General features: G+C 43.7%; 1 protein-coding gene across 2 annotated transcripts in view; it reads right to left on the bottom strand.

The window, feature by feature from the left end:
- The window catches only part of LOC144668435 (ADAMTS-like protein 1), a 746,250-nt gene that overhangs the window by 27,523 nt on the left and 692,500 nt on the right, over nt 1-26,227 (bottom strand). For both annotated transcript variants that reach the window (XM_078530487.1, XM_078530496.1), the window contains 4 exons: nt 12,445-12,572; nt 11,987-12,115; nt 1,239-1,421; nt 132-266 (listed from right to left, as the gene is read on the bottom strand). In XM_078530487.1, coding sequence (XP_078386613.1) covers nt 132-266; nt 1,239-1,421; nt 11,987-12,115; nt 12,445-12,572 — 575 coding nt within the window. The remainder of the gene's footprint in view (nt 1-131; nt 267-1,238; nt 1,422-11,986; nt 12,116-12,444; nt 12,573-26,227) is intronic.

Raw genomic sequence — 26,227 nt, 5'->3', positions numbered from 1 at the left:
TGATCACAGTCTCTGTTACCACCCTCCTTCCCATTTTGCCTGAGTGTGAATGATAACAATTGTTAGGACGGACTGGAGTTTATGTGCACTTTATATAAAGAATGACTCAGTCCATAAAATATACCGCTTACCAACCAGAACACTGCTTCCAGAACTCAACACTTCTTTAGTTCCAGGAATAGTAGCAAATATTGTGTAAGCTTCAGACCCAGTGAGTGCAAACTGTTGGAGCAAGTTCTTCAATTCGAGTGAGGCTCTTGGGGGATCTGTAATGTATTGAATGTTGAATAGAATGTGTTTAACTGAAAGGATGGTAGAAAATAAGATATTTAAACAGCTAGTGAGATTTGGCATGAGGTCACTGAACTGTGATATCCATCACATAGGAATTTGAAAATTGCATCCATACACCTTACAATAAGACCACAAACTCATTGAGAAACTGCAGCCCAGAGTACAGTGTTTACTCAAACTGATTTCCTCATCATCAAACTGCCACATTAGCAGAAACATTACATCAAAAAATATGACCAACTGCCACAAAGACAAAACCAGATAAAGGGCTGAGAGTGGCGTGTTGTACAATTTCCATCATTACTTTGACCTCATACTTTGACCTCATGCTAACATCAAATTAAATAGACAAGGAGACTAGCAGCAAGTGCAAAGTGAGAACAGAATGGAAGAAAGCGGGAGAAGTGGGGCAATGGGGACAGGGTTCGTGCAGGAAGGAAGAGGAAGGGGGTAGACAGAGAGGGTAGCACTGGTAGTGTGGGGAAGAAGATGGGAAGGGATAGAGGGGCTGCAAAGGACAGCAGACAGCAGGACTGATGAAGGAAGAGAGGGGTAGGGAGGAAGAAGAAAAAGATGGGGCAGGGGATAGTGAGGGTGGTGAGGTGGGGTGGGAAGGGGAGGAGAAGCGAGCTGGGGCATTTTTGTGGAGCCCAAGGGAACACTCAAACAAAATCTGACACAAAAATCAGACACAAAAATCAATATTTACATTATGAGACAGGCTACCCATGATCACTTTAAGGAGAGGAGGGGTTATCAATTAAAAGAAACCACAGGAATGAGCTGATAGTGGAAATGAAATGCTTGGAGGCAGAGAAATAATGGAGAGCAACGACAATGCTGAGTGCTGCCCTCCATCAGTACTCTTCCTAATCATTAGAAATCTCTGGTGATTGCTGATTAATGAGTAAAATGTAATGTCCTGAACGAATGCATTTTCTTACCGTGTAATAGCAGATTTGTTGTTGCCATCACTTGGCCAAGAGTGTTTGATGCATGGCAAGAATATAATCCCTGATTTGCTAAAGTGGCATTAATCATTGAGAGAGATCCATTCTGGAAAAGCAGAACATTCCCATCAAGTGAACCCTGGTCTTTTGTCCAGCTGACTGTAGGTTCAGGAACACCTGCAAAACAATAAGCCATGAAGAATGAAAATAAATATAACTTTTTAAAATTTTTAGGAGGATAGAACAAAGACATTTTGCTGCATACACAAATTATAGAATATGTTATGCGATCAAATGTAAAGCCAGCTCTAAGTAGTAAATTAAATCAGATCCATCTGCATTCGTGGGCTTGTATTTCCTCATGTGACAAATGAATAACTTGCCATAATTCCTTTCTCGACCTTTCTGAGCTCATTTATCTAGCTATTTACTCCATGTATAATTGTGGCGCTAACTTGCGTGTTATTTTCAGCACCTGATCAGGCAATTTACTGCAAAGAAACTGAAACTAAGACTGTACTGGCCAGTCAGGTCAATGCATCTGTTTCAGCATCTCGTGATTAGTTTGCTATTCCTTCTAGAACTTTAAGACCATATTTTTCTCTGTTCTTTAAAGTTTGTACGGTCAGTATTATTACAAGGCAAGAAATCTGAACATTAACAATTATAAATTTATGTATATGTTTATATCTATAAATAAAGGTGCTTTCAAAAACTTCATTCATTAACCATTTGAGGATTATAATAAAATTTCAATTCCTGAAGGTTACAAATGTTCAGCATTTTTTAAGATTTCTAAGGAATAATACTGTAGGGGTTACACACCCTGCGCTCTGAACTGAAACAGCTATGGTCCAGACCACAGACAAACATGGAATCCAGTAACATTCAGTTTCGCATTTTAAAAATTATTTGTTTTCCTTGTTGGAGGTGTGATTTGTAAAAGATTCTAACATTGGTTCTCCAGCCAGCCAGAATAGAATGGTCTGTATTGGATGTATTTACAAAAATAGGTGCACTCAAGTGTATAAGCTGCTTCTCCTATGAGCCCTTGAGGTATTAGTAAATGGAATGAGTAGATGACATGAATTCACAGCAGCAGCTCTGCACATCTGGACATCAGCAACAGCTGGTTGCAAAGTATAATGAATTAGAACTCAATTCATGAAGCTGAGTTTCCCAAGAACAACTTCCTACTTAATGTTAAATACGGCAGAGGGAGAAAGTACACGTTAATAGACCAGCTCATGTGGAGTACATGGAGACACAGGCAGAGAGCTGCAAGTAGATACCACCAGTTAGGTACGACCCAATGTGGCTGATTCACATAATGAGGGACCATTGCTGTGCAAGACCCAAAAAAGGGCAGGACCATTCCTATCCCAACAATGAAACCCTGCAGCTAGCTCCTTCAACAAGACAATTGCTTGGAAGAAGTTACAGTTTAGATATTAGGTGCCATCCACCAACCCAAAGCAGCACTGTAACAGAATACGTCAATGTGACTCAGGGAGTGGTTTCTTTTGGATTGTCTTAGCAAGAAACCAGCAGTTATAATGGGCTGACTGTCCTCCTCCTGGCTGTAAATGCCTATGGTTCTATACATCACACAATTTGTTGAAATTATAACATTTAAGCACTTGATTTGTATATCATTTTGGTTTCCTCGACTGTGTTCATCCCAAGACTTTTCCTTATTATGTACTTTTCAAAGCCTGCTTGAGAATGACTCATGCCTCATACCTTCTACATTACATGGACTTTGTGCAAGCCTAGTAACTCATACAGCTATGGCAGCACTACAAGAGCTCATTAGCTCATGTCTCTGTAGACAAGTGCAAATGAAAATGGTCGCTTTTCCTCATATAAGCCACTTGGCTACCTCGCCAGTCAGCCCATAACACTACATGGCAAACTTGTCATTCTGCACCATGGATAACACACCCTTAAACTAGGAATGTCACAGTATCATATATAACAATGTACTGTTCCCAAAGGAAATCTGTAACAAAAAAACACACCTTTCTGATATAATATCAATAAATTAAAAATTAATCCATAAAACATCTTTCAAAAGTACAATCTGGATACTAAAGTTCTTTGCCCTGGGATATTTTGCAAATGATTAACAGATGAATATGTTTAAAATGCAATTTTGTGCCACAATGACCCAGATCTTTCAGTCTCCAGATTGTCAGGATCCAGATGTACGATCCAAGATGTCTGTCAGGACCCTGCGGAAGTCCCGATGCACTGACCTCCTTGGGAATTACCCGGGAAGTTTGAACTTATCAAGGGCACTTCTCCTGCTCCCAGGGACCCTCAGCAAACGTCTCCGACTCTAAGTTACAGTCGGAGACTTCGGACAGCACTGTGGGACCCACCTGAATAGTTACCCAAGAAATGCTAAACAGAAAAATTCTAGGCTAACTCCTGGGTAACAACAGAACTGATCCCTCATTTAAAACAACATTTTTTTCTCTCAGAGGGTCGTGAATCTTTGGAACTCTCTTCCTGAAAAGGTGGTGGAAGCAGAGTCTTTGAATATTTTTAAGGCAGAGGTGGATAGATTCTTGGTAAGCAAGGGGGTGATAGGTTATCGGGGGTAGGCAGGATGCAGATTTCAGGTTCCTATCAGATCATCTATGATCTTTATTGAATGGCAGAGCAGGTTCAAGGGGCCGAATGGCCTACTCCTGCCCCTTGTTCATATGTAACTACCCCCCGACCCCCCTGACGAACCTCCTGATGGCCCTGCCTCACGATCCAACCTGTCCAGTCCCTGACCCGACTATCCCTCCCAACCCACCTGCCATCAAACCCACTTATTTAACCCACCTACCCATTCACTCATTGACATTCACACTGGAGATTTGAATTTACCAAACGGCAGCTAGTGCCGTAAATCGGGACGTGTCTTGTCTTCCCTGGACTCTACAGCCCTGCAATGGAGTTCTCCAATGGACGCTGCATTCTGCATTCTGGGGGCAGCCGGGCTCAGGAGACCCAGCAAGAAATGTGGAGCAATGTCCAGGCATGGAAAAGTTCGAGCGGAGTGGCAATTCGATGTTGATTGCCGCTTTGAGGAAGATCCAGGCCGTTAATTCAAATTCGATGCCCATTTCCATGCACAGGTGGTTCCACCAGGAGGGCAGCAGAGTCTTTACCAAAATCAGAACGGTTTTTTAATGTTTTCCAAACAGCCAATCAGAGACTGGACATATACTGGGAGATAAATGGCTGCATTGATTGGATGCAAATTGGGAGACGGACGTCAGGATCTTGCGGAGACCCTGTCGCACTCACATGTGTGGAAATTACCCGGGAAGTTTAAATTTCCAATGTGCTGATTTCTGCTGTTGCAAATGTGTCTATCACCAGCTCAGGGTCAGGAACTTAGGCCAGATACACAGAAAGGGGACGATGACTCCCAGTGAGTCTGGGGGAGAGGGGACGGTCACTCCCTGTGAATCTGGGGGAGAGGGGGGTGGTCACTCCCAGTGAGTCCGGGGGAGAGGGGGACGGTCACTCCCAGTGAGTCCAGGGGAGAGGGGGACGATCACTCCCAGTGCGTCCGGGGGAGAGGGGGACGGTCACTCCCAGTGAGTCCGGGGGGAGAGGGGGACGGTCACTCCCAGTGAGTCCAGGGGAGAGGGGGACGGTCACTCCCAGTGCGTCCGGGGGAGAGGGGGACGGTCACTCCCTGTGAGTCTGGGGGAGAGGGGACGGTCACTTCTTGTGAGTCTGGGTGAGAGGGGGACGGTCACTCCCAGTAAGTCCGGGGGGAAAGGGGGACGGTCACTACCAGTGAGTCTGGGGGAGAGGGGGGCGGTCACTCCCTGTGAGTCCGGGGGAGAGGGGGACGGTCACTCCCTGTGAGTCCGGGGGAGAGGGGCGGTCACTCCCTGTGAGTCCGGGGGAGAGGGGGACGGTCACTCCCTGAGAGTCTGGGGGAGAGGGGGACGGTCACTCCCTGTGAGTCCGGGGGAGAGGGCGACGGTCACTCCCTGTGAGTCTGGGGGAGAGGGGGGTGGTCACTCTCTGTGAGTCTGGGGGAGAGGGGGACGGTCATTCCCTGTGATTCCCGGGGGGAGAGGGCTCGGCGGTCACTCCCAGTGAGTCCGGGGAGAGGGGGACGGTCACTTCCTGTGAGTCCAGGGGAGAGGGCGGTCACTCCCAGTGAGTCCGGGGGAGAGGGGGACAATCACTCCCAGTGCGTCCGGGGGAGAGGGGGACGGTCACTCCCAGTGAGTCCGGGGAGAGGGGTTGGTCACTCTCAGGCTGGAGGTGAGGGGGTCAGTCACTCTCAGGCCGGAGGTGAGGGGGTCAGTCACAACTCTGCTGCTGATGTCAGGGAAGCACCCAGACGTAGCAGTAAGGTTAGGAAAGTTAAAAACATTAAGGAGCACAACAGTAACTACATGTAAATAGAATCACAGCTATTTCACATCTCCGCTTTTTATGATGAGCTGTGTTGCTGTCATTCATGGTCCCTCCCCCTACCTATTGCAGATGCCACTATCATTGGTCTCTCTTCTATGTAGTGTGCTTCCATAGCACCACAGTGTGTGCCCCCTTTTACAAATTATTCTCAACATCAGTGATGTCTCGACCGTAAAGTTAAGTGTGTTCGTTCACGTGCTTTGCAGGGTCATGTCCTGTTTATTCTTGACTGTGTAAGATTGAGGCAGAGGTGTTCTCCTCTTTCATCTTCATTCTTGAAAGGTGAAGGTGTGGTGAATAAGGAGAGACGTGTTTACACATGTGGAAGGGTCATATATCCTGGAACTCCATGTGCTCTCTGTCATCCAGCAGAGTTTTCATGCTCTGAGCCCGTACTCAGTGCTTGGGTGCGCTGCTGTCTGCTAACCTCATTTCCAACTTTCTGAGTGTACATCTGCTGAGCTCACTAATAAGTGGGGCACCCTGCCACCTCCAGGTGCTGAAACTCTGCCCCTTTCAGCCACATTCTTGCCCTGGTGCTCGATCCTACAATCTTGAATGTTTCTCCATCTGTAATTGTCTGTTTGCAGCCAGAAGGCTGGCATTGCAATGCTGGGATGCAGCGCTATGCATCCCATCACCTAAATACTCGCCAAGACAAGTGATGCTAATTGAAAATGGTGATGTTTGGCAGTCAGCACAGCCTTTCAGCAAGCTCTGGAAGTGTACATCATAACTTTAGACAATGTTGAGGGGAGCAGTGGGGTAGGAGTGAGGATGTACTGAAGTTGAATCTGCTCTTTATTAGCAATGACTCGTCACCTTGAGGACCTCATGGTGTCTGAGAATTTTGGAGTTCGCAAAGGCCAGGGCTGGGCAGGAGGGAACAATGTGTGTCTTAAAGAGGAAGCATCTCAATGTCTGGAAGCAAGTGTTTGAACATTGTCATCTTCAAGGTGGAGTTAGGTAGACTCTTGTTAGGCAAAGGAATCGAAGGTTATCGGGGGTAGATGGGAATGTAGACCTCAAAACACAAACAGATCAGCCATAATCTTATTGAGTGACGTAGCAGGCTTGAGGGGCCGAATGGCCTACTTCTACTCCTATGTCATATGTTTGTATGTTCAGGTGATCCACATGCATGGTAAAGTGAGGATAAAAGCAGGCCAACATCCCTAACTGAGAGTGCCAGATGTTAATGTGATAGAGAAGAAAGTGACACAGAGGATTGAGTCATCCTAGAATAGAGGCAGACCTGCCCCATCCCCGGCTGCCTTGGCCAAGTGTCACTGATCAGTGTCACAGTGTTGACGTTACATAGAATGCGTTGTCCCATTGCTGGAGATGGATCTCCTTGAGGTGCTTTCTCAGATTGAAGGCGTAAAACTATGAGCCCATTGAGGACAGTGGAACAGCTCCTGGCTATTTTAGGCTGCCATTGTGAATGGGATGCTGGAGAGATGCTTGAAGAGACAGCACCTTCTGATGTCTGATGCTGGGACTCCCTCCTCCAGTTAACACCTCATCTCAGCAAGGACATACCCTGCTGGAGCTTCATCATCTTCATAGGATCAGGACAATGTGTGCCTGATGTGTAACTATTCACTCTCATTTTGAAGTGCATGAGCAAAATGAGAGGAATAGCAACGCTGGTGTTCATGTGGGCCATTGATGGAGGGCACTTGTCCAAGTCACTCACTGCATCTCATCACCCTCCTCATGGAATCTGGTGGCTACGAGGGCCTCACGTGCACACCTGCCTCGTTGGCCTGTGCTGTGGCCTCTTCTCCTGGAGCCTCGGCTTCCTCCAACTCAATGCCCTCATCCCCTTCAAGGTCCTCCTCATCGAAGAAGATGAGCAGCTCCTCCATCTCGTCATCTGGCAAGTCCTCCCCACTTTGCAGCACCAGGTTGTGCAGCGCACAGCAAACGACGACGACCCATGAGACCCTCTGGGGAGTGTACTGGAGTGCTCCACCAGATCTGTCTGCACATCGGAATTGCATCTTTAGGATCCCAATGGTGTGCTCCACCAATGTCCTGCTAGTGCCATGAGCTTTGTTATACCTTCTCTTTGCAGGATTCTGTGACTGCTACATGGGCCTTGTCACCCCTTGTCACCAAGGAGCCAGCCCTGGATCCTGTGTGGTCCCTTGAAGATGTCTGGGATCTGCTCAAGATGTATGAGTCATGGATGTTTCCTGGGTATCTGGTGCAAACCTGCAGGATCAGTTTCTCATCGTCACAGACCAGCTGTCCATTGAGCAAGTGAAAGCCTTTCCGGTTTTTGTATTGGAGTGCCTGTTATCAGGGAGATTTTATAGCCACATGAGTGCAGTTGATGGCACCCTGTGGGAATCTGTAAATCTCAGCAAAGCCCAGTGCTCTGGTGTCCTGGTTTGCTTGATCTCTGTTGGAGTTGATGTAATTATGAGCTTTGGCAAAAAGGGCATCTGTTACCTCATGAATGCATTTGTGCATCGACTCTTGAAAGATCCCAGAGGTCCCCAGTGGAGCCCTGGAAAGAGCCACTGGCATAGAGGTTTAGAGTGGCTGTGACTCTCAGAGCCATTGGCAATGGATGCCCTCCCAGTCCCATGGCACCAATTCCTGGAGAACGTGGCAAATGTGAGTTGCCAGATCCCCAGACATGCGGAGGTGTCAGTGACACTGTCTCTCGCTCATCTGCAGATAAGACACACCACTTCTTGCGAGGCACCTACTCACGATGTGTCTGTGGGTCTCATCCCCAGCATCTGGAGGGGTCCCTGCTGCACCTGGGTCTTGAGGGTCTTGCTCCTCCCTTTGGCAATCCAGGTGCCTCTGTCTCAATCTTCTCCTCCTTCTCTCCTGCCTGTAAGTGGCAATGTAGGTCGTGATAAATCCAGCCTCCATCTTCCTGATGGTCTCCTCTCTGCAGTATCAGTGAGGAAGTGACAAGTGTCAGCGTTAGTCTCCGAGGGTCTTCTTTCTGTCAATGGCTCATCAGTGAATGTGGGTTCACGGGCTTTGTTCCTGTGTCGGAAACTAATCACCCCTGAAATGATGGCCGATGCGGGCCCCTCCCAACATGGCCGACTGCTATGACATTGCTTTGGCCAGGTGCTTGGATGTGCTGCTTTCAGCCCAGGTGCTGGGACCCTCATTCATTGCACTCTAATACTACACTCTTTCGAATAAAAATGAGGGTAACTGTTCATTCAGGAAATGAGATTATTTGAGGGGGGTCTGATGCTCCTCTTCAGTGACCCATCCAGCACCACAATCCTAACAGGCTTCTGGAGCCTGTCTATTTGCCAAATTGCTATGGAGTTTGTTATCGATCTGGGGAATTTCCACGCTATGAACAAGGGGTTAAAACAAGGAGATCGATTAGTGCCTCTCTGCAGGATTAGTCTCACAGGATTAGTCTCGCATGGAAGTGCATCATTGCTTCACTTTCCTGATTCCCTGCATTGTCATTGAAAGGCTCCTAACATGTCTCTGCCATGCCTCTCTCCTCATTGGGGAATGCACAGTTCAGTTGGGTGCCCCTTTAATCGGCTTCCCCAGACCATACGGTGTAGGAGCATAAGTAGGCCATTCGGCCCATTGAGTCTGCTCCACCATTCAATGAGATCATGGCTGATCTGATAATCCTCAACTCCACTTTCCTGCCTTTTCCCCATAACCCTTGATTCCCTTACTGTCTATCTCAGCCTTGAATATACTTAATGACCCAGCCTCTACAGCCCTCTGCAGTAAAGAATTCCACAGATTCACTACCCTCTGAGAGAAGAAATTCCTCCTCATCTCTGTTTTAAGTGGCGACTCCTTACTCTGAGATTATGCCCTCTCCTAGACCCTCCCACAAAGAGAAACAACCTCTCAACATCTACCCTGTCAAACCCCCTAAGAATCTTATATGTTTCAATAAGGTCGCCTGTCATTCTTCTAAACTCCGCTGAGTACAGGCCCAACCTACTCAACCTCTCCTCATAAGAAAATCCTTCCATACCTGCGATCAACCTAGTGAACCTTCTCTGGACTGCCTCCAATGCCAGTATATCTTTCCTTAGATAAGGGGACCAAAACTGTTCACTGTATTCTAGGTGTGGTCTAACTAGTGCCTTGTATAGTTTTAGCAAGACTTCCCTATTTTTATACTCCATTCCCTTTGAAATAAAGGCCAACATTCCATTTGCCTTCCCTATTACCTGCTGAACTTGTATGTTAGCTTTTTGTGATTCATGCACAAGGACCCACAAATCCCTCTGTGCTGCAGCTTTCTGCAGTCTTTCTCCATTTAAATAATATTCAGCTCAGTGCATTGCAGCTGCCCTCCAATCGGCCCTCAGAGTCCTCACCAGCAGAGTTTCTCCACATTTTAATGTTGTACTGCACCATCGCTGCAGGTTGGAAGATGGTGGTGCTGGGTTCTCACTGCTAGGCCAGCTTGGAACCTCTCTGTGTGCGTGTGGAAATCTCTCCCATCATCCCGCAGGAAGGAGCTTCATGTTCAGGTTTCCCTCCCTCCCTCGCAATCCTCCCCCCCTGTATTCCCTCACCTCCTCCATCATGATTGTGGTGGATATCCGTTTGTCATCCCGGAACATGGTGAGGTAGGTGTGCCTGTACCCCGTGTGGACCTTACCCCTCCCCGTTTTGAGGACACCTGCATAGTCTGACATATACCCCCCCACCCCTTCTGATGCCCTCGAATGCCCCCACAATACCTTTTCTGAATCTAAAGGCTGCAGATGCCTCCCCTGAGTGTGCCATCTACTGCTTAGTATGGTGCCAGAAACCCCCCAGACCAATGTGCATGATGTTATGGCAATGCCCTGCTCACTGAGACTGGACTGACATGCCCTCCCCCTGCATGGATTTGGACAAGGACAGTCTTTACAAGCTGAACATTGAAACTCTTCTTCACTCAGCGATCCTCCCATTTTGGCCCCAAGTCGCTGATGTCATTCTGTAACTGACTCTCCCCTCATTCTTGCTTCCTCAATGTTCCCCACTCTGCCCCCCCCGTCAGTCACAGGCCTGAGTGAAACCTTCCCCACGCTTACCCTGCAGTGGAGTCCTTGCCCTGCAGCCCCTTTCCTTGCCTCGGGCCAGTTTCCCTCCTTTGCCAGTGGAGCCCTTATCCTGCAGCAGACTAAAAGCACACCCCCGCCTTAGCACTGGTCTGGTAGGTAGAGACTTGTCTCTGACACCCCCCTGAAAGTGATGTGGTGCTGCCTGTGAAGCCTGGTTACCGCGAGTGCTGTGTGATGCAAGATAGGTGAATGAACCTCAAAGTCATCAGCAAAGTGCAGGTCGTCAGGTGCACGTGGCTTATACACCGATCTGAACCATGTGGGTCTGGTTGGACGCTGACTGCCCTCTCGATCCAGTATGGGGGACGATTCCAGTGAGCAGCCCTTATAATGAGATGCAAACCTACTAAAATGATGTTCCCGATGTGCCATGTTGGGAAACAAGGCCGCCATTGACAGTGGTAAACTTATTTTTCTGATCTCGTGATATTTTTTGCTCCCGCCACCATGATGCCTGTCATGGGCAAGGCTGGAAATCCCACCCAATGTCCCTGAAATGGATCTTTTCTGAGACACCATGGAGTCAGCATCATGACCTATAGACTCTGGTGAAAGATACTCCTCTAGCTGATCTTCTCCTTATCCTGAATACCTCCCTCCTATTCTTCCTCCTTTAGTGCACGTATATGAGCACACCCACAGTCAATATCACCGTAAGGGCTCCTTTACTGAAGGGTAGGAAGCAAACTGCTCAAAGACAGCTCGCAGAATCCCTTCTTAGTGCCACAGCTGAAAATGCGTTTTTCTAACAGCTTCAGTAAAAGCGAATACTTCAGACAAAGTGGGTACGCATTCAAAGCTTCTGTACTCAGCCTGGTTTGAGACTCGTGTGGGTAACTTCTTCACTTTTCTACAAGCTTAACTTAATTCAAGTGCAATTCTGATATAAAAAGCAACTGCAGCAATTTTCTCCCCTAGAAATCTCAGAACTTCAGTACAAACATGTTAGCCCATTTTTATAATACTATTTAACCACCATCCAGAAGGAATATCTTACTGAGCTGCAAGCCACGGTCAGTTTAGTGTTTGGTGAAAATACTGTTCAGCTAGAGAGCTGTGAACAGGTTCATCGGATCCACTGGGATAATTTCTTGTAATGTACAGTTCATGAGAAAGCTCTACCCTTAAAACTTTAAAATGCATTAAACATTTCTAGATAATTCTTTGTTTAATTATCATTTGCAACAATATATATTAATTTAAAGACAGTCTTACCATTGACTTGGCACGTGATTGTGATATTGGCTCTCAACCTGGCTTTCACAACACTTCCCACATTCACCCTGACAGATGTCGAATTAAAATTCACCAAGTCATGGTTGGACACCCTAATTACTGGCTTCCCTACAGAAAACAAAGCAGATGCTATGGTACGTAATCACTAAATATTGAGGAAACTTCAATTGATGAACTACATTTTCCAAACAAAACATTGAATTTAATGTAGATAGCACCACTTATATTAACAGTTGTAGTTTCTAGAATTTCATCAGCTGTAGTTTAATGCTTCGATTACAACTCCCCTCCTGGTTCAATTGACCTGACAACTGAAATCGTTGCCAATAAGCTTTAATGCCCCATTAGAAAGTGACAAATTGTCACTGCATAAACTGGTAAAATTGTCAATTACTTCAGGAAACTAAGACATATGATTGATTATAATTGTAGCAAACCTGTTATGGCAACTTTGGTGGACAAGGAATCTAAGCCAATTGGATTCGTAGCAGTGCAAGTGTAGACTCCCACATCAGTCTCATTTGGCGTAAGTATTTGCAAGGCCTGATCTGGAAGAATTTTAATTCTGCAAGGGGAAAATAAGCAATCAGGAGTTCTGGCCTGAGAAAATGTATACAAAATTCATCTTCCCATCAATATGAATACAAAACCACCCACAATAAGCTCAATGACTGAAGTAAATTGTTATTACCAGAAACAGTGAATCCTTTCTAAATTTGTTACACTATTGTGTAATCTTTTAATTATTACTAACCTCTTAATTTATAATAGGCTTTGACCCAGAATTAATATTTGTTTGCTTCATATCTTCACACACACTTTTTCCCTTACAGGAACAGTGGGGAGGGTTTGGAAGGTTAGTAATCAATTTGTTTGAAATGTCTCATGAATGCGCCTTCCATGGTAAGCAAGCCCTGGAGTGGGACTTAATCCTGGAGTTTCCAGTTCAGAGGCAGGAACACTGACCACTAAGCCACGAGACCTCCACACCTTACAATATTACCTTTAATGCAGAGTAAGAACTGGCTACGAAAGCTCATCTTACCACAGTGAAACATGTGGATATTGGAGCCATAACGCTCATCAATTGTTCAGTTGAATCTCCCGTCAAATTTCTATTTGCTAAATATTTAATTGTAAAATTACCAGCTGTTTTGTAAATTTGGTGTGAATAAACAAACAAGAACTGCCTCTTATACGGCACCTTTTCATTTCTACAGCAATAACCAAAGCGCTGGCCCTGTGGGTAGCACCTGTATTTCTGAGTCAGAAGGTTGTGGGTTCAAGCACAAAAATCAACACCCCAGTGCCATACTGAGGAAGTGCTACACTGTTGCAGGTGGCTTCTTTTAGATGGAATGTTAAACTGAGGCCATGTCTGCCCATTTGCAGGTGGATATAAAAGACCCCATGATACTATTTTGAAGAAGAGCAGGGGAGTTACCCCCCTCCCCCGGTGTCCTGGTAACTGAACGGTGGAACAGGATTGAGGAACTGAATGACCTCCCCATGTTCCAATGCTGTTACTGATAAATATTGTTCCAGGAACAGCATTTTCCATTCGTCTCTAGCTTTTTCCTTCCCTGGTTAAACCAGATCTCAATCCAATAAATTTGACATCAGTTTCATGGTGCTTAAGCCTCTCCTGCTATCTGTACGCAAGGCCTTTTGAAAATCCAAGTAAGCTACCTCTACCAGATTATCCTCCTTCAGTAGCTTAGTTACCTCCTCAAAGAATTTCGGTAAGTTTAAGACATGACCCAGCATTTCTCATTACTCCCTATGCTACCCCTGCTCTTTAGCTGTTACTTGCTATATCTCGTTTAGTGATCTGAAGTATGTTGCTCCCTGTGTATTTTAAGCAGTTTGTACTTGCCAGGGTTTTGCTTTGCTCCTTTTATAAATGTTGGGATATTTGCCATGCTCCATTAGTCAAACACTACTTCAATATTTATGGAGCACTGCAAAAACGGCAATCTATTTCCTCCTCTAATTCTTTAAGAGCACTAACCTACATCCCGTCTGGCCCAAAAGTCTTGTGTTATATTCATTTCTCCCATTTCTGCAGGACACATTTATTATTAAGCTGTGTATATGCTTACATAACCAGTCCAAATCTCCTTGATGGTTTCACCATATTAGTGATTAGACTTTCATAGAACCATTCAGCAAGATGCCATTCAGCCCATCATGCCTGTGCCGATTCTTTAAAAGAGCTATCCAAGTAGTCCCAAACCTCCTGCATTTTCCCCTTAGCCTGAAAATTCTTCAATTTCAAGTATTTATTTAATTTCCTGCTTCCATCACCCTTTCAGGCAACGCATTCCAGATCACAGCAACTTGCTGTGTAAATTAATTTCCTCTCATTGTACCCCATTCCCAAAGATCTTAAATCCACATCCTCTGGTTCTGACTCCTGTCACTGGAAGAAAATTTCTCCTTATTTACTCTATCAAAACCCTTCATGATTTTGAACATCTCTATTAAATCTCCCCTTAACCTTCTCTGTGCTAAGGGAACAGTCAGAGAGTCTCCACATAATTGAAGTTCGTCATCCCTGATACCAGTCTAATAAAACTCCTTCGCACCTTCTCTAAGTCCATGGTGTTCTTTTTAAAGTGTGGTGGCTAGAATTTGACACAACACTCCATCTGGGGCCTAACCAGTGGTTTGTAAATGGTTATCCTAACTTTGTTGCTTTTGTACTCTATGCCTTCACTTATAAGGCCATATATTTTAACAGCCTTATCAACATGTTCTGTCACCTTTCTGTACCTGCATATCCTTAAATTGAACCACTTAATATATATTGCCTCTTCTCAACTTTCCTTTCTAAATGCATCATTTGGACAGAATTTGCCCCTCTTCCTCCTTTATGAAATTAATTTGAAGATCTGTTCAATCTGCCCTATCCTGATAACACTTTAATTTACTCCTTTCATGGCCCTGCCTTCCTCTAACATTCTCTCCAATGTTTACATGGCTATAAAATGTTTATATCCATTTGCAATTAATCAAGCTCCCTCATTCCTTTTCTAAAAGTTTCCTTTGCTATCTGCAATTGTCTTTTCCATGAATCTTCATTTGTATGTTTAAAAGTATTTGTTCTTTTTAATATTAAATTACTGCAGCCGGGCTCCTGCAATGCCTCTCTTTTTAAGAAAAAGCAGAATGTACTTTCTTTATTCATCATCTTTAGTTACCTAAACTTCATTTCCCCTTTTCTTCCGTGGTTCTATTTTTAAATGCAGCTTCCCATTACTTTTCCCTGATGCTCTTTTCTCAAGTCCAAAATCAGCTTTTCCATAGTTTCTGACAGCTTTTGTTTTTGGCCTTGGCTTTGAAAACAATATAGAATCTAACAATACAATGGGGTCTTCACCCATGGGGCTAAGCCAGTTAGGTGGACCACACATACCTTATAGAAGCTGTCTAATTTAATCCCACTCATTTCAATGGTTGATGCCCAGGTGTGTTCTGTAAGGAGTATAAGATCCACTTTAACACATCAGTAGATTGCTGGATGCCTAAGCCATTTGGGTCTGAATTGTTATCATGTCTCACAAATTTTTCAAAAATCGATTGGTCAATTGTGTCACCACTTGATTGACACTGAATTTTCCTTAAGGATGTAGAGAGAGATTAAAACTCTGATTTATAAAATAGGTTCTGATTTAACAATTTTGTGTTTGTTGAAATGTTCATTGTTGGTGAGGCCACATAAACTGTACCAACCCCACACCTGATGGAAATTGAGCAGCTGGACAGTGAGAGTGAAATGGATGAAACTCACACTCTATCTCTGCCGTGTCCCATTTTAAAATACTTTTTTTTTCAGACATATGAGGCACCCAATGGGAGCCTGGTACAGGGATACAAATATCTCAATGAAACTTTAATTCCAGCCTAAATCAGAAGAGAAGGACACTTGTAGGAACTACTTCAGCAGCAATAACCAGTAAATGATTCCCTCGAGGATCAGGAAGAGCACGAGTGTGAACAGGAAAAGTATAGGTCTCCCCTGGCCAGAAAGCTCTATCACAAGGCACTGACTGCCTGGAATCCCATTACCCTATTAGCCCACACTGACACTTAACCTAGAGCCTGGTGGGAGGACCTAGGCCACTCAACTTTCCTCTTTTTGATGGTGAAGTTGATCATCGTGGCGTAGTGGCATTGTCACTGCGTAATGCTCTGGGGACCTGAGTTCGAATCCCGCCATGGCAGATTATGAAATTTGAATTCAATAAAAAACCTGGATTAAAAGTGAAACCATTGTTGATTGTTGTAAAATCCCATCTGGTTCACTAATGACCTTTAGGGAAGGGAATCTGCCGTCCATACCTGGTCTGGCCTACACGTGACTCCAGACCCACAGCCATGTGGCTGACTCTTAAATGCCCTCTGACCAAGGAAAGAATGGGCAATAGATGCTGGCCGAACTGGTGACACCCATGAAGGAATTAAAAAAAACAGTCTCGCCAGTTACTCACCAGGCTGCTTCCACACCACAGAGTTAAAATTCCCACAAGAAAACAAGAATTAGCAGGAGTAGGCCATTTGGCCCCTCAAGTCTGCTCTGCCAAAGATCATGGCTGATCTGATGGCAGCGCCAATTGCACTCTCCTGTCTGCTTCTCATGACTCTTGACTCCTTTGTCGATCAAAAATCTGTCTGATGCTGCCTTGAATATATTCAATGACCCAGCCTCCATTGCTCTCTGTGGAAGAGAATTCCACACACTAATGACCCTCTGAGAGGAAAAAATTCTCATCTCAGTCTTAATGGGAGACCCCTAATTTTTAAACTGTGTCCCTAGTTCTGGACTCCCCAATCACAGGAAACATCCTCACAGCATCCACAATCTTACATGTTTTATAAGATCACCTCTCATTCTTCTAAACTCTAATGGGTATAGATCCAACCTGCTCAACCTTTCCTTATAATACCCCCTTTGAGTGACCTGGGGGTTAATTCGCACAGGGATTTTCCCCACTCGGCCTGTGTAATTTCCATAGATATTTACGTTAGCAGGTTTCCTGCAGAACTTCCAGTGGAGAGTGAGAGAAAGCTGAAGACATTCACCTTCATAATTAAGCTGAAAATGAAAGCCACAGAACAACCACCATTCATTTAGTGAATAAATAGGGAGTGAAAATGACGGATAGAGTTGTGATTGATAGCCGAGAACATTCCTGCCTGATTTTCAGCACTCGCAAGTCAGTTCAGACATTTGCAGCTTTCTTTTGCAAAGTTGATCTCATGAAGAGATTTATTTCCAGGAATTTCAATGTGTTTGCCACTGTTTAAATGATATATTGGAGGTTAAAGAGTGTGTGAAAGGTCACTATTCACATTGCAAAATGAAAGCAATTTGCTGTGAGATTTAGCTGTTAACAGTTTAATGTTTAGACCCGTTTTTTGTCAGTGTTACTAATGATTTCAAAGTCACCAACACGATAACTTGCTTTAATGAATTAAAATGCATAATTTACTACAATTTATAAATATTTGATGGTCTGAAAGGTACATCTGTCAGAACAACTTGTAAACATATCTATGGTACTTAAAAGAACTTAACAAATCCATTCAACCCTCTGACATACTTACTCAAAGAATAACCATAAATAGAGAAAAACCTTCACTCAGACTCTGTTAAGTCTGGTTAATTCACAATACAGAAAGAGAATTCAGGAAAATTGGATATTCTTTTGTGTGGAATACTTCAGAATTAAAATTACATGGCCTCAGAATGGCTTATTCTTTTAACTTTGTGAATCATTGGAAAAGATCTGATATTTTTGGGAAGAGTGGAGTTGGTATTCTTTAAACCAATTCCGAAAAACCACAAACTAATTTTCACCAATCTTTTGCTACTTTCAAATATGTTGATCTATTTAGAATTGAATGTGAAGAGACATGAAATCAATGTTAAAAGGTGGAAAGTAGTCAGTAGCTATGAACACCACAGCTTTTAGCTATTGAGCTGACATTGTGTCCGCTACTAGATGAATCTCACTATCCAGTTTCTAAAGGAAACTGTTTTACTCCCTGATTAAAGCAAGGATCTATTTGTAATTTCCTGCATCTTCAATTTAAAAAAAAAACCTGAAATATACATGGCAACGGCCAAGGAAACAAGGAAATTGCCTCTTTAGCAGCAGCTATACATTAATCAGTTAGAAGCTCCATTTGAAAGGCTAGACTTTATTATAGCAGAAAGAAAAATAACTTTTTCAAATTTAAAACATATGAATGATACATTCCCAAATCATTCTAAGTAGCAACACAGACAAAACCACAAAAAACAAAGCAAGCATTGAAGTTGATTTCTGGAGGGATAGAGTTGAACACAGAAGCTGGTTAAGCTTGTATAGAACCTAATTAGATCACATTTGAAGCACTGTGAAAAGAATTGGGCCTGAATTTTTGTGGAGTTGGAAAGTCTCTGTGCCTTAGGAAAAATGGCACAGGAGCCTTGGTTCTGGAAGACCTGCCCTCCAGCCTCCCATCCACCATTTTCGCATGGGGGATGGGATCGGGGGTGGGTGGGGGGTGAGGGGGGGGTGAAAGTTTGCATGTCCATGGTTCATGGAGGCAACTGCACATGTAAAAGAGATCGCAAAAAGGCAAAAGGACAGAGTTGAATGCATGTAGCATTCATAGCAAAACAGATGAATTGACAGCTCAAATAGAAATAAATATGTATGATCTGATAGCCATTACTGAGACATGGTTGCAAGATGACACAGACTGGGACCTGAATATTCAAAAGTATGTGACATTTAGGAAGGACAGGCAGCTAGGAAAAGATGCAGGGATAGCTCTGTTAATTAAGGATGACATTGGCACAATAGAGAGAGGTGACTTTAGTTCTGGAGATCAAGATGTAAAATCAGTTTGTGTAGAGATGAGAAATAGTAAAGGTAAGAAGCTACTTGTGGGAGTGATTTATAGGTCCCTAGCAGTAACCACACTGTAGGATGGGGTATACAGGAAGAAATAATGGGGGAAATAATGAGAAAGATATGGTGATAATCATGGATGATTTAAATTTACATATAGATTGGACAAATCAGACTGGCAAAGGTAGCCTGGATGATGAGTTCATAGAGTGTTTTCAGGACAGTTTCTTCAAGCAGCACATTCTAGTATCAGACAGCAGGCTACATACTAGATCAGGTAATGTGCACAGAGACAGGATTAATGAATGACTGCATAGTGAAGGTGAGCCTAATAGCAGTGATCATGATATGATTGAATTTCACATTCAGTTTGAGGGAGAGAGGAGCGGATCTAAGGCTAGTGTTTTAAACTTAAATAAGGGCAATTCTGAGACGTGAAGACAGAGCTAGCTAAAATGAACTGGGAAATTAGGTTAAAGGGATAGGTCAGCAAAGATGCAGTGGCAGACATTAAAGGAAATATTCCAGAATACACAGAAAAGATACAGTCCAGTGAGAAAGAAATACTCTATAAGGGAAAGATACACCATCTGTGGCTAACTAAGGAAGTAAAGATAGTATTAAATAGAAATAAAAAGCATATAATTCTGCAAAGATGAGTGGCAGGTCAGAAGATTGGACAGAGTTTGAAGAATAGAAAAATGACTAAAAGATTAATAAAGAGGGAGAAACTAGAGTATGAGAGAAAGCTAGCTAGAAATATAAAAGCAAGATAAGAGTTTCTACAATTATTTAAAAAGGAAAAGAGTAAGTAAAATGAGTTTTGGTCCTCTAGAGAGAGAGCCTGGGAAATTAACAATGGAAAATAAGGACAGATTGAATTGAACAGATATTTTGCATCTGTCTTCACTGTAGAGGATATTAATAGCATCCCTGAAATAACTGTGAATCAGGAGGTGAAAGGTAGGGAGGAACTTAAACAATTATAATCACCAGGGGAAAAGTACTAAGAAAATTTTTAGAGCTAAAAGCTGACAATTCCACAGGTCCTGATGGACTTCATCCTAGAGTCTTAAAAGAAGTGGCTGAAGAGATTGTAGAAAATCCCCTAGATTCTGGAAAGGTCCCATCAGATTGGAAAATAGAGAATGTGGTTCCTCTATTCAAGAAAAGGAGGCAGAAAGCAGAAAACTACAGGCCAGTTAGCTTGACATCTGTCAAAGGGAAAATGCTGGAATTTATCATTAATGAGGTTAGAGTGGGGCCCTTAGAAAATCTCAGTGCAATCAAGCAGAGTCAACATAGTTTTGTGAAAGGGAAATCGTGTTTGACTAATTTATTGGAGTTCTTTGAGGAAGTAACAAGCAACGTCGATAAAGGGGAACCTGTGAATGTGCTTTAGTTAGATTTCCAGAAGGTATTTGACAAGGTGCCACATCAAAGACTACTACGCAAAATAAGAGCTCATGGTATAGGGGGTAACATATTAGCATGGATAGCGGACTGGCTAGCTAACAGGAAACAGAGAGTGGGCATAAATGGTTCATTTTCAGGTTGGGAAGATGTGACGAGTGATGAGTGGAGTGCCACAGGGATCAGTGCTGGGGCCTCAACTATTTACAATCTATATCAATGACTTGGATGAAGGGATTGAATGTCTGGTTGCTAAATTTGATGATGACACAAAGATAGGTAGGAAAGCTAGTTGTGCAGAGGGCATAAGGAGTCTGCAAAGGGACATAGACAGGTTAAGTGAGTGGGCAAAAAATTGGCAGATGGAGTATAATGTGGGAAAATGTGAACTTGTCCATTTTGGCAAGAAGAATAGAAAAACAGCATAATATTTAAATGGAGAGAGATTCAGAGCTCTGAGGTACAGAGGGTATTGTGGTACATGAATCACAAAATGTTAGTATGAGGTGCAGCAAGTGATTAGGAAGTCAAATGGAATGTTGTCATTTATTGCAAGGGAAATGGAACATAAAAGTCAGGATGTTTTTCTACAGTTGTACAGGGCATTGGTGAGGCCACATCTGGAGTACTGTGTACAATTTTGGTCTCCTTATTTAAGAAAGGATATAAATGCATTAGAAGCAGTTCAGAGAAGGTTCACTCGACTGAGATCAGGGATGTGGGGGGTAGAGGGGGTGTTGTTGGTGGGGGTGGGTATGATCTTCTGAGGAAAGCTGGACAGACTCTGGGCCTTTATCCATTGGAGTTTAGAAGAACGAGAGGTGATTGTATTGAAACATATAAGATCCTGAGGGGACTTGATGGGGTGAATGCTGAAGGGATGTTTCCCCATGTGGGAGAGACTAGAATTAGAGAACACCATTTAAAAATAAGGGGTTTCCCATTTAAGACAGAGATGCGAAGAAATTTTTTCTCTGAGGGATGAGAGTCTTTGGAACTCTCTTCCCTGGACAGCTATGGAGGCAGGGTCATGGAATACTTTTATGGCCAAGATATATTGACTCCCTTGTTAGTCATGAATCTAAGAGTATCAGGGATAGGTGGAATATGGAATTGAGGCCATGATCTTACTGAATAGCGGAGCAGGCTCGAGCAGCTGAAGGGCCTATTCCTGCTCCGAATTCATATGTTCATACGTATGTTCATATATCTTGTTCAGTTCCTCATTTTAAGCAGGGACTAAGTGGCTTCCCAAGGAAGTGGGATATTGGAAAGAGAATATGACACTGCTCCATGTTCTAATTCTGTTGAATTATCATATAATTCTGAAGCAAAAAAGGGAGATATTGAAGCTTACTGATGTTCCTCAGTTAGAGCAGATTTTCTATCATGAAATTCCGCTTCAAAGGTATTTTGAATTGGTCATGTAGCACATAGCCACCATTCTCACTGAAAACGGTAAATAATCTGCTTCCAAATGGTTGGAGGAAATCAGGGTGCATCTTGTCATCAGTTTCAAAACATGAAACACAGTGATAAGAAGTGTCAAAGCACAAGGCACAAGTCAGGAGTGTGATGGAGTACTTTCCGCTTGCCTGGATGAGTGCAGCTCCCACAACACTCAAGAAGTTGACACCGTCCAGGACAAAGCAGCCCCGCTTGATTGGCACCCCATCTGCAAACATTCACTCCCTCCACCATCGACGCACAGTAGCAGCAGTGTGTACCATCTACAAGATACACTTCAGGAACTCACCAAGGCTCCTTAGACAGCACCTTCCAAACCCATGATCGCCACCACTTAGGACTAAGACTGCAGGCACATGGGAACATCACCAACTACATGTTCTTCGTCAAGCCACACACCATCCTGATTTGGAAATATATCACCATTCCTTCACTGTCGCTGGGTCAAAATCCTGGAACTCCCTTCCTAACAGCACTGTGGTTGTACCTACACCACATGGACTGCAGTGATTCAAGAAGGCAGCTCACTACCACCTTCTCAAGGGGCAATTAGGGATGGGCAATAAATGCTGGTCTAGCCAGTGATGCTCAATTCTTGAGAATAAATTCAAACAACAAGGAAAATTCTTCTCTTTAACATAAAAGAAACTGCAAATAACACAAAAGAAAGACTTGCATTTCTATAGCGCTTCTCATGGTGACTGGGTGTCTTGAAGTGCTTTCCAGCCAATTAAGTACTTTTTGAGCCGTCACTGCTGTAATGTGTGAAACATGGCAGCCAATATGTGCACAGCAAGCTCCCACAAACAGTGATGTGATAATGACCAGATAATGGGCGGGCTCGGCGGGGGTGGGCGTGGGCGGTCAGGGAGCCGACCACTGCTTGCGATTGGGGCTGGACCGTGATTTCACGTTGGCGAGCCAATTAAAGCCTGCCCAACGTGAAACGTGTGCTGTAGCACTCGGCACGGCCTGTGTGGAGCTGGGGGGGTGGGGAGAGGGTAGTGCTCAGTGCTACTTGTGCGGGCGGGGGGAGGAGGGAGAGTCGGGGCATCCACTCATGTGAAAGAGCACAGAAATCGCCCTGAGGCATGGAGCTGCCTCATGGAGATTAACTTCAGTTTTAAAGTTTGAAGAAATGAAAGATTAAAATTATTCAGACATGTCCCCTCATGGGACAGTCAAATCGTCAAAATTTTTAAAAATTATTTAATAAAACCTTCATGTAACCTCATCCCCCCGTGAATGAGGTTCGATGATTAACCCGAAGGCCGCCTGGGCTCTTTGCCTGCCCGCCAACCTTGAGGTTGGACAGGCAGCCCTGTCAATTACCTCAGTTAGTTTTTGAATGGCCTTAACAGGCTTTTGACAGTTCGGCCAGCGCGCAGCCAACTCCAGCGTGTGCCCACCAAATGGAAGATTGGAAAGACGCACGCCCGACGTCACCGCGTGTCATTTTACGTGTCAGCGTGTGGGGCCTGTTCCACAACATGCCAAAGAGAAAATTCTGCCCAGAGAATTGGGATACAGGGGGGCATTTTCAGGATGGCAACCTGTAACTAGTGGAGTGCCACAGGGATCAGTGCTGGGGACACAATTATTTATAATATATATTAATGACTTGGATGAGGGAAGTGAATGTACTATCATCAAGTTTGTGGATGACACAAAAATAGGTGGGAAGGCAAGTGGTGAGGATGACACAAAGAGTCTACAGAGGGATATAGACAGGTTAAATTAGTGGGCAAAATAGAGTATAATGTGGGAAAGTGTGGGGTTATGCACTTTGGCAGGAAGAGTAGAGGAGCTGAATATTATTTAAATGGAGAAAGACTGCAGAAAGCTGCAGCACAGAGGGATTTGGGGGTCCTTGTGCATGAATCACAAAAAGCTAACATACGAGTTCAGCAGGTAATAAGGCAAATGGAATGTTGGCCTTTATTTCAAAGGGAATGGGATATGAAAATAGGGAAGTCTTGCTAAAACTACATGAGGCACTAGTTAGACCACACCTAGAATACTATGAACAATTTGGGTCCCCTTATCTAAGAAAAGATATACTGGCATTGGGGGCAGTCCAGAGAAGGTTCACTAGGGTATGGAGGGATTTTCTTATGAGGAGAGGTTGAGTAGGTTGGGCCTGTGCTCAGTGGAGTTTAGAAGAATGAGAGGTGACTTAATTGAAACATATAAGATTCTTATGGGGCTTGACAGGGTAGATGCTGAGAGGTTGTTTCCCCTTGTGGGAGAGTTTAGGACCAGAGGGCATAATCTCAGAGTAAGGGGGCGCCCACTTATAACAGAGGTGAGGAGGAATTTCTTCTCTCTGAGGTAGTCAATCTGTGGAATTCTTTACTGCAGAGGGCTATAGAGGCTGGGTCGTTAAATATATTCAAGGCTGAGATAGACAGATTTTTAATCAGTAAGGGAATCAAGGGTTATGGGGAAAAGGCAGGAAAGCGAGTTGAGGGTTATCAGATCAGACATGGTCTCATTGAATGGGGTAGCAGACTCAATGGGCCAAATGGCCTACTTCGTATGGTCTTATGGTCAGTCAGCATTGGTCATGAAGACAAGTCATGACATTTTGTGTATCTTCATATAAACACAGTCCTCTGAGTTAACTTTGCCTCATTTTAAAATCATGGTTCTTAGTTGTCTTCAATTCAATCTACTGGAAGAAATTCAATGTGACTTATTTCCATCACAATTTAATTGAGCATAATTGGATACAATATTCCTGCCATGTCTTACAGATACACTACTCTCACCAGATGAACAATAGGCTTACAGATTGCTGCCAAATCAGATCATTTAGGCTTTCTGAGGAGAGATATAATGACAATTATAAAAGGTCCCTTCTTAAATCCAAACAGAACTTTACATTTTTCCTTAAAAATAACAGGCCTGATGTAGGCAAAGGTATCAATCAGTCTCATTAGTTAATATTTTAATAACTGTTACTCTGATTCTAAATATAAAGATTTAACTCAGGGATCTGACAAGTGGATTGCGCACCACAAACAGAAGATCATTTTTTTTACAACATTCCATGATTCTATAATTCTCGGATACTACAGCAACTTTTAAGATATACATAACCCTGCACTGAAGTGAAACAAGAGATGTTCTGTGAAAGATGGCCATTAGCAAGAGTACAGCCTATGCAAAGCCATATACAAAAACCTCTGGAAAACAAGGAAGGTACATAAAATAATTTTGAATATTTTTGTTTCCGTTTCTTACTCCTAAAGGCTCTGTTGATGGTGACTGACAGTGAAGAACAGATTCCTGACTGCTGATAATCCAAGGAGCCATTCTTATCATGCAAACTGAAACAGTGAATATTGGCAGTCTGTTCAATCACAGGGGACTACAGACACCGACCCTGGCCTGATCTGATTTCTACATATGTACACTTTCTGGCAACGGTTTGCTGGATAGACACCAGGAATTGAAAGGCTTGCTTTTTCCATTCTGTAGCCCAGGGGCAGGGGGACCAATTACTGCAGCCCCACTGTTCTAACTGAAATCAACTAACTCAACAGAGATTTAGGATTGAACTTGAAACCTCCTTGTGTGGTTCAGTGCCAGATTTTGCTGCACTCTTATTGGGAGATCTTTCTCATATTTAAACATGTAACAAAGCGTGTGGTTTTGGAAATAGTCCAACTGAAAGGAATAACTTTTTACCTCCTGATGTTGTTGTTCTTAATGTTGGGGGAAATTAAAATTGCCTTCATTTTCATCTAGTGATCCTTTATAAAGCTCTGGTTAGGCCACAGTTAAAATACTGCAGCCAGGTCTGATCACTAAACTTTAGGAAGGATGTGAGGCTGCACCCTTCAGTGGGTGCAGAGGAGGTTTACCAGAATGCTTCCAACGATAACAGATTTTAGCTACAAGCCTAGGCTGGAAAGGCTGACACTGTTCTCCTTGGAGCAAAGGAGATTAAGGGGAGATTTGATAGAGGTGTAAAAGATTATGACAAATTTAGATAAGGTAGACAAAGAAAACATGCTCCCGTTAGTTAGTGGTACCAGGACCAGGAGGCACAGATTTAAAGTTTTGGGCATGAGACACAGGTGGGATATGAGGAAGAATTTTTTTATGCAGCAAGTGGCAATGACCTGGAATTAGCTGCCATAGAAAAGTTATGGGACAGAAAGAGGCCATTCAGCCCATCATGTCTGCTCCGGTCAGAAAAAAAAGAAACTAGCCACTCATTTTAATCCTACTTTCCAGCACCTGGTCTGTAGCCTTGCAGGTTACAGCACTTCAGATGCAGATCCAGGTACCTTTTAAATGAATTGAGCATTTCAGCCTCAACCACCAACTTAGGCAGTGAATTCCAGACTCCCACTACCCTCAGGGTGAAAACATTTTGCCTCATGTCCCCTGTAATCCTTCTACCAATCACCTTAAATCCGTGTCC

This window comes from Cetorhinus maximus, chromosome 2, assembly GCF_964194155.1.
Source record: "Cetorhinus maximus chromosome 2, sCetMax3.hap1.1, whole genome shotgun sequence".
NCBI lineage: Eukaryota > Metazoa > Chordata > Chondrichthyes > Lamniformes > Cetorhinidae > Cetorhinus > Cetorhinus maximus.
This window is presented reverse-complemented; position numbering and strand designations above follow the sequence as displayed.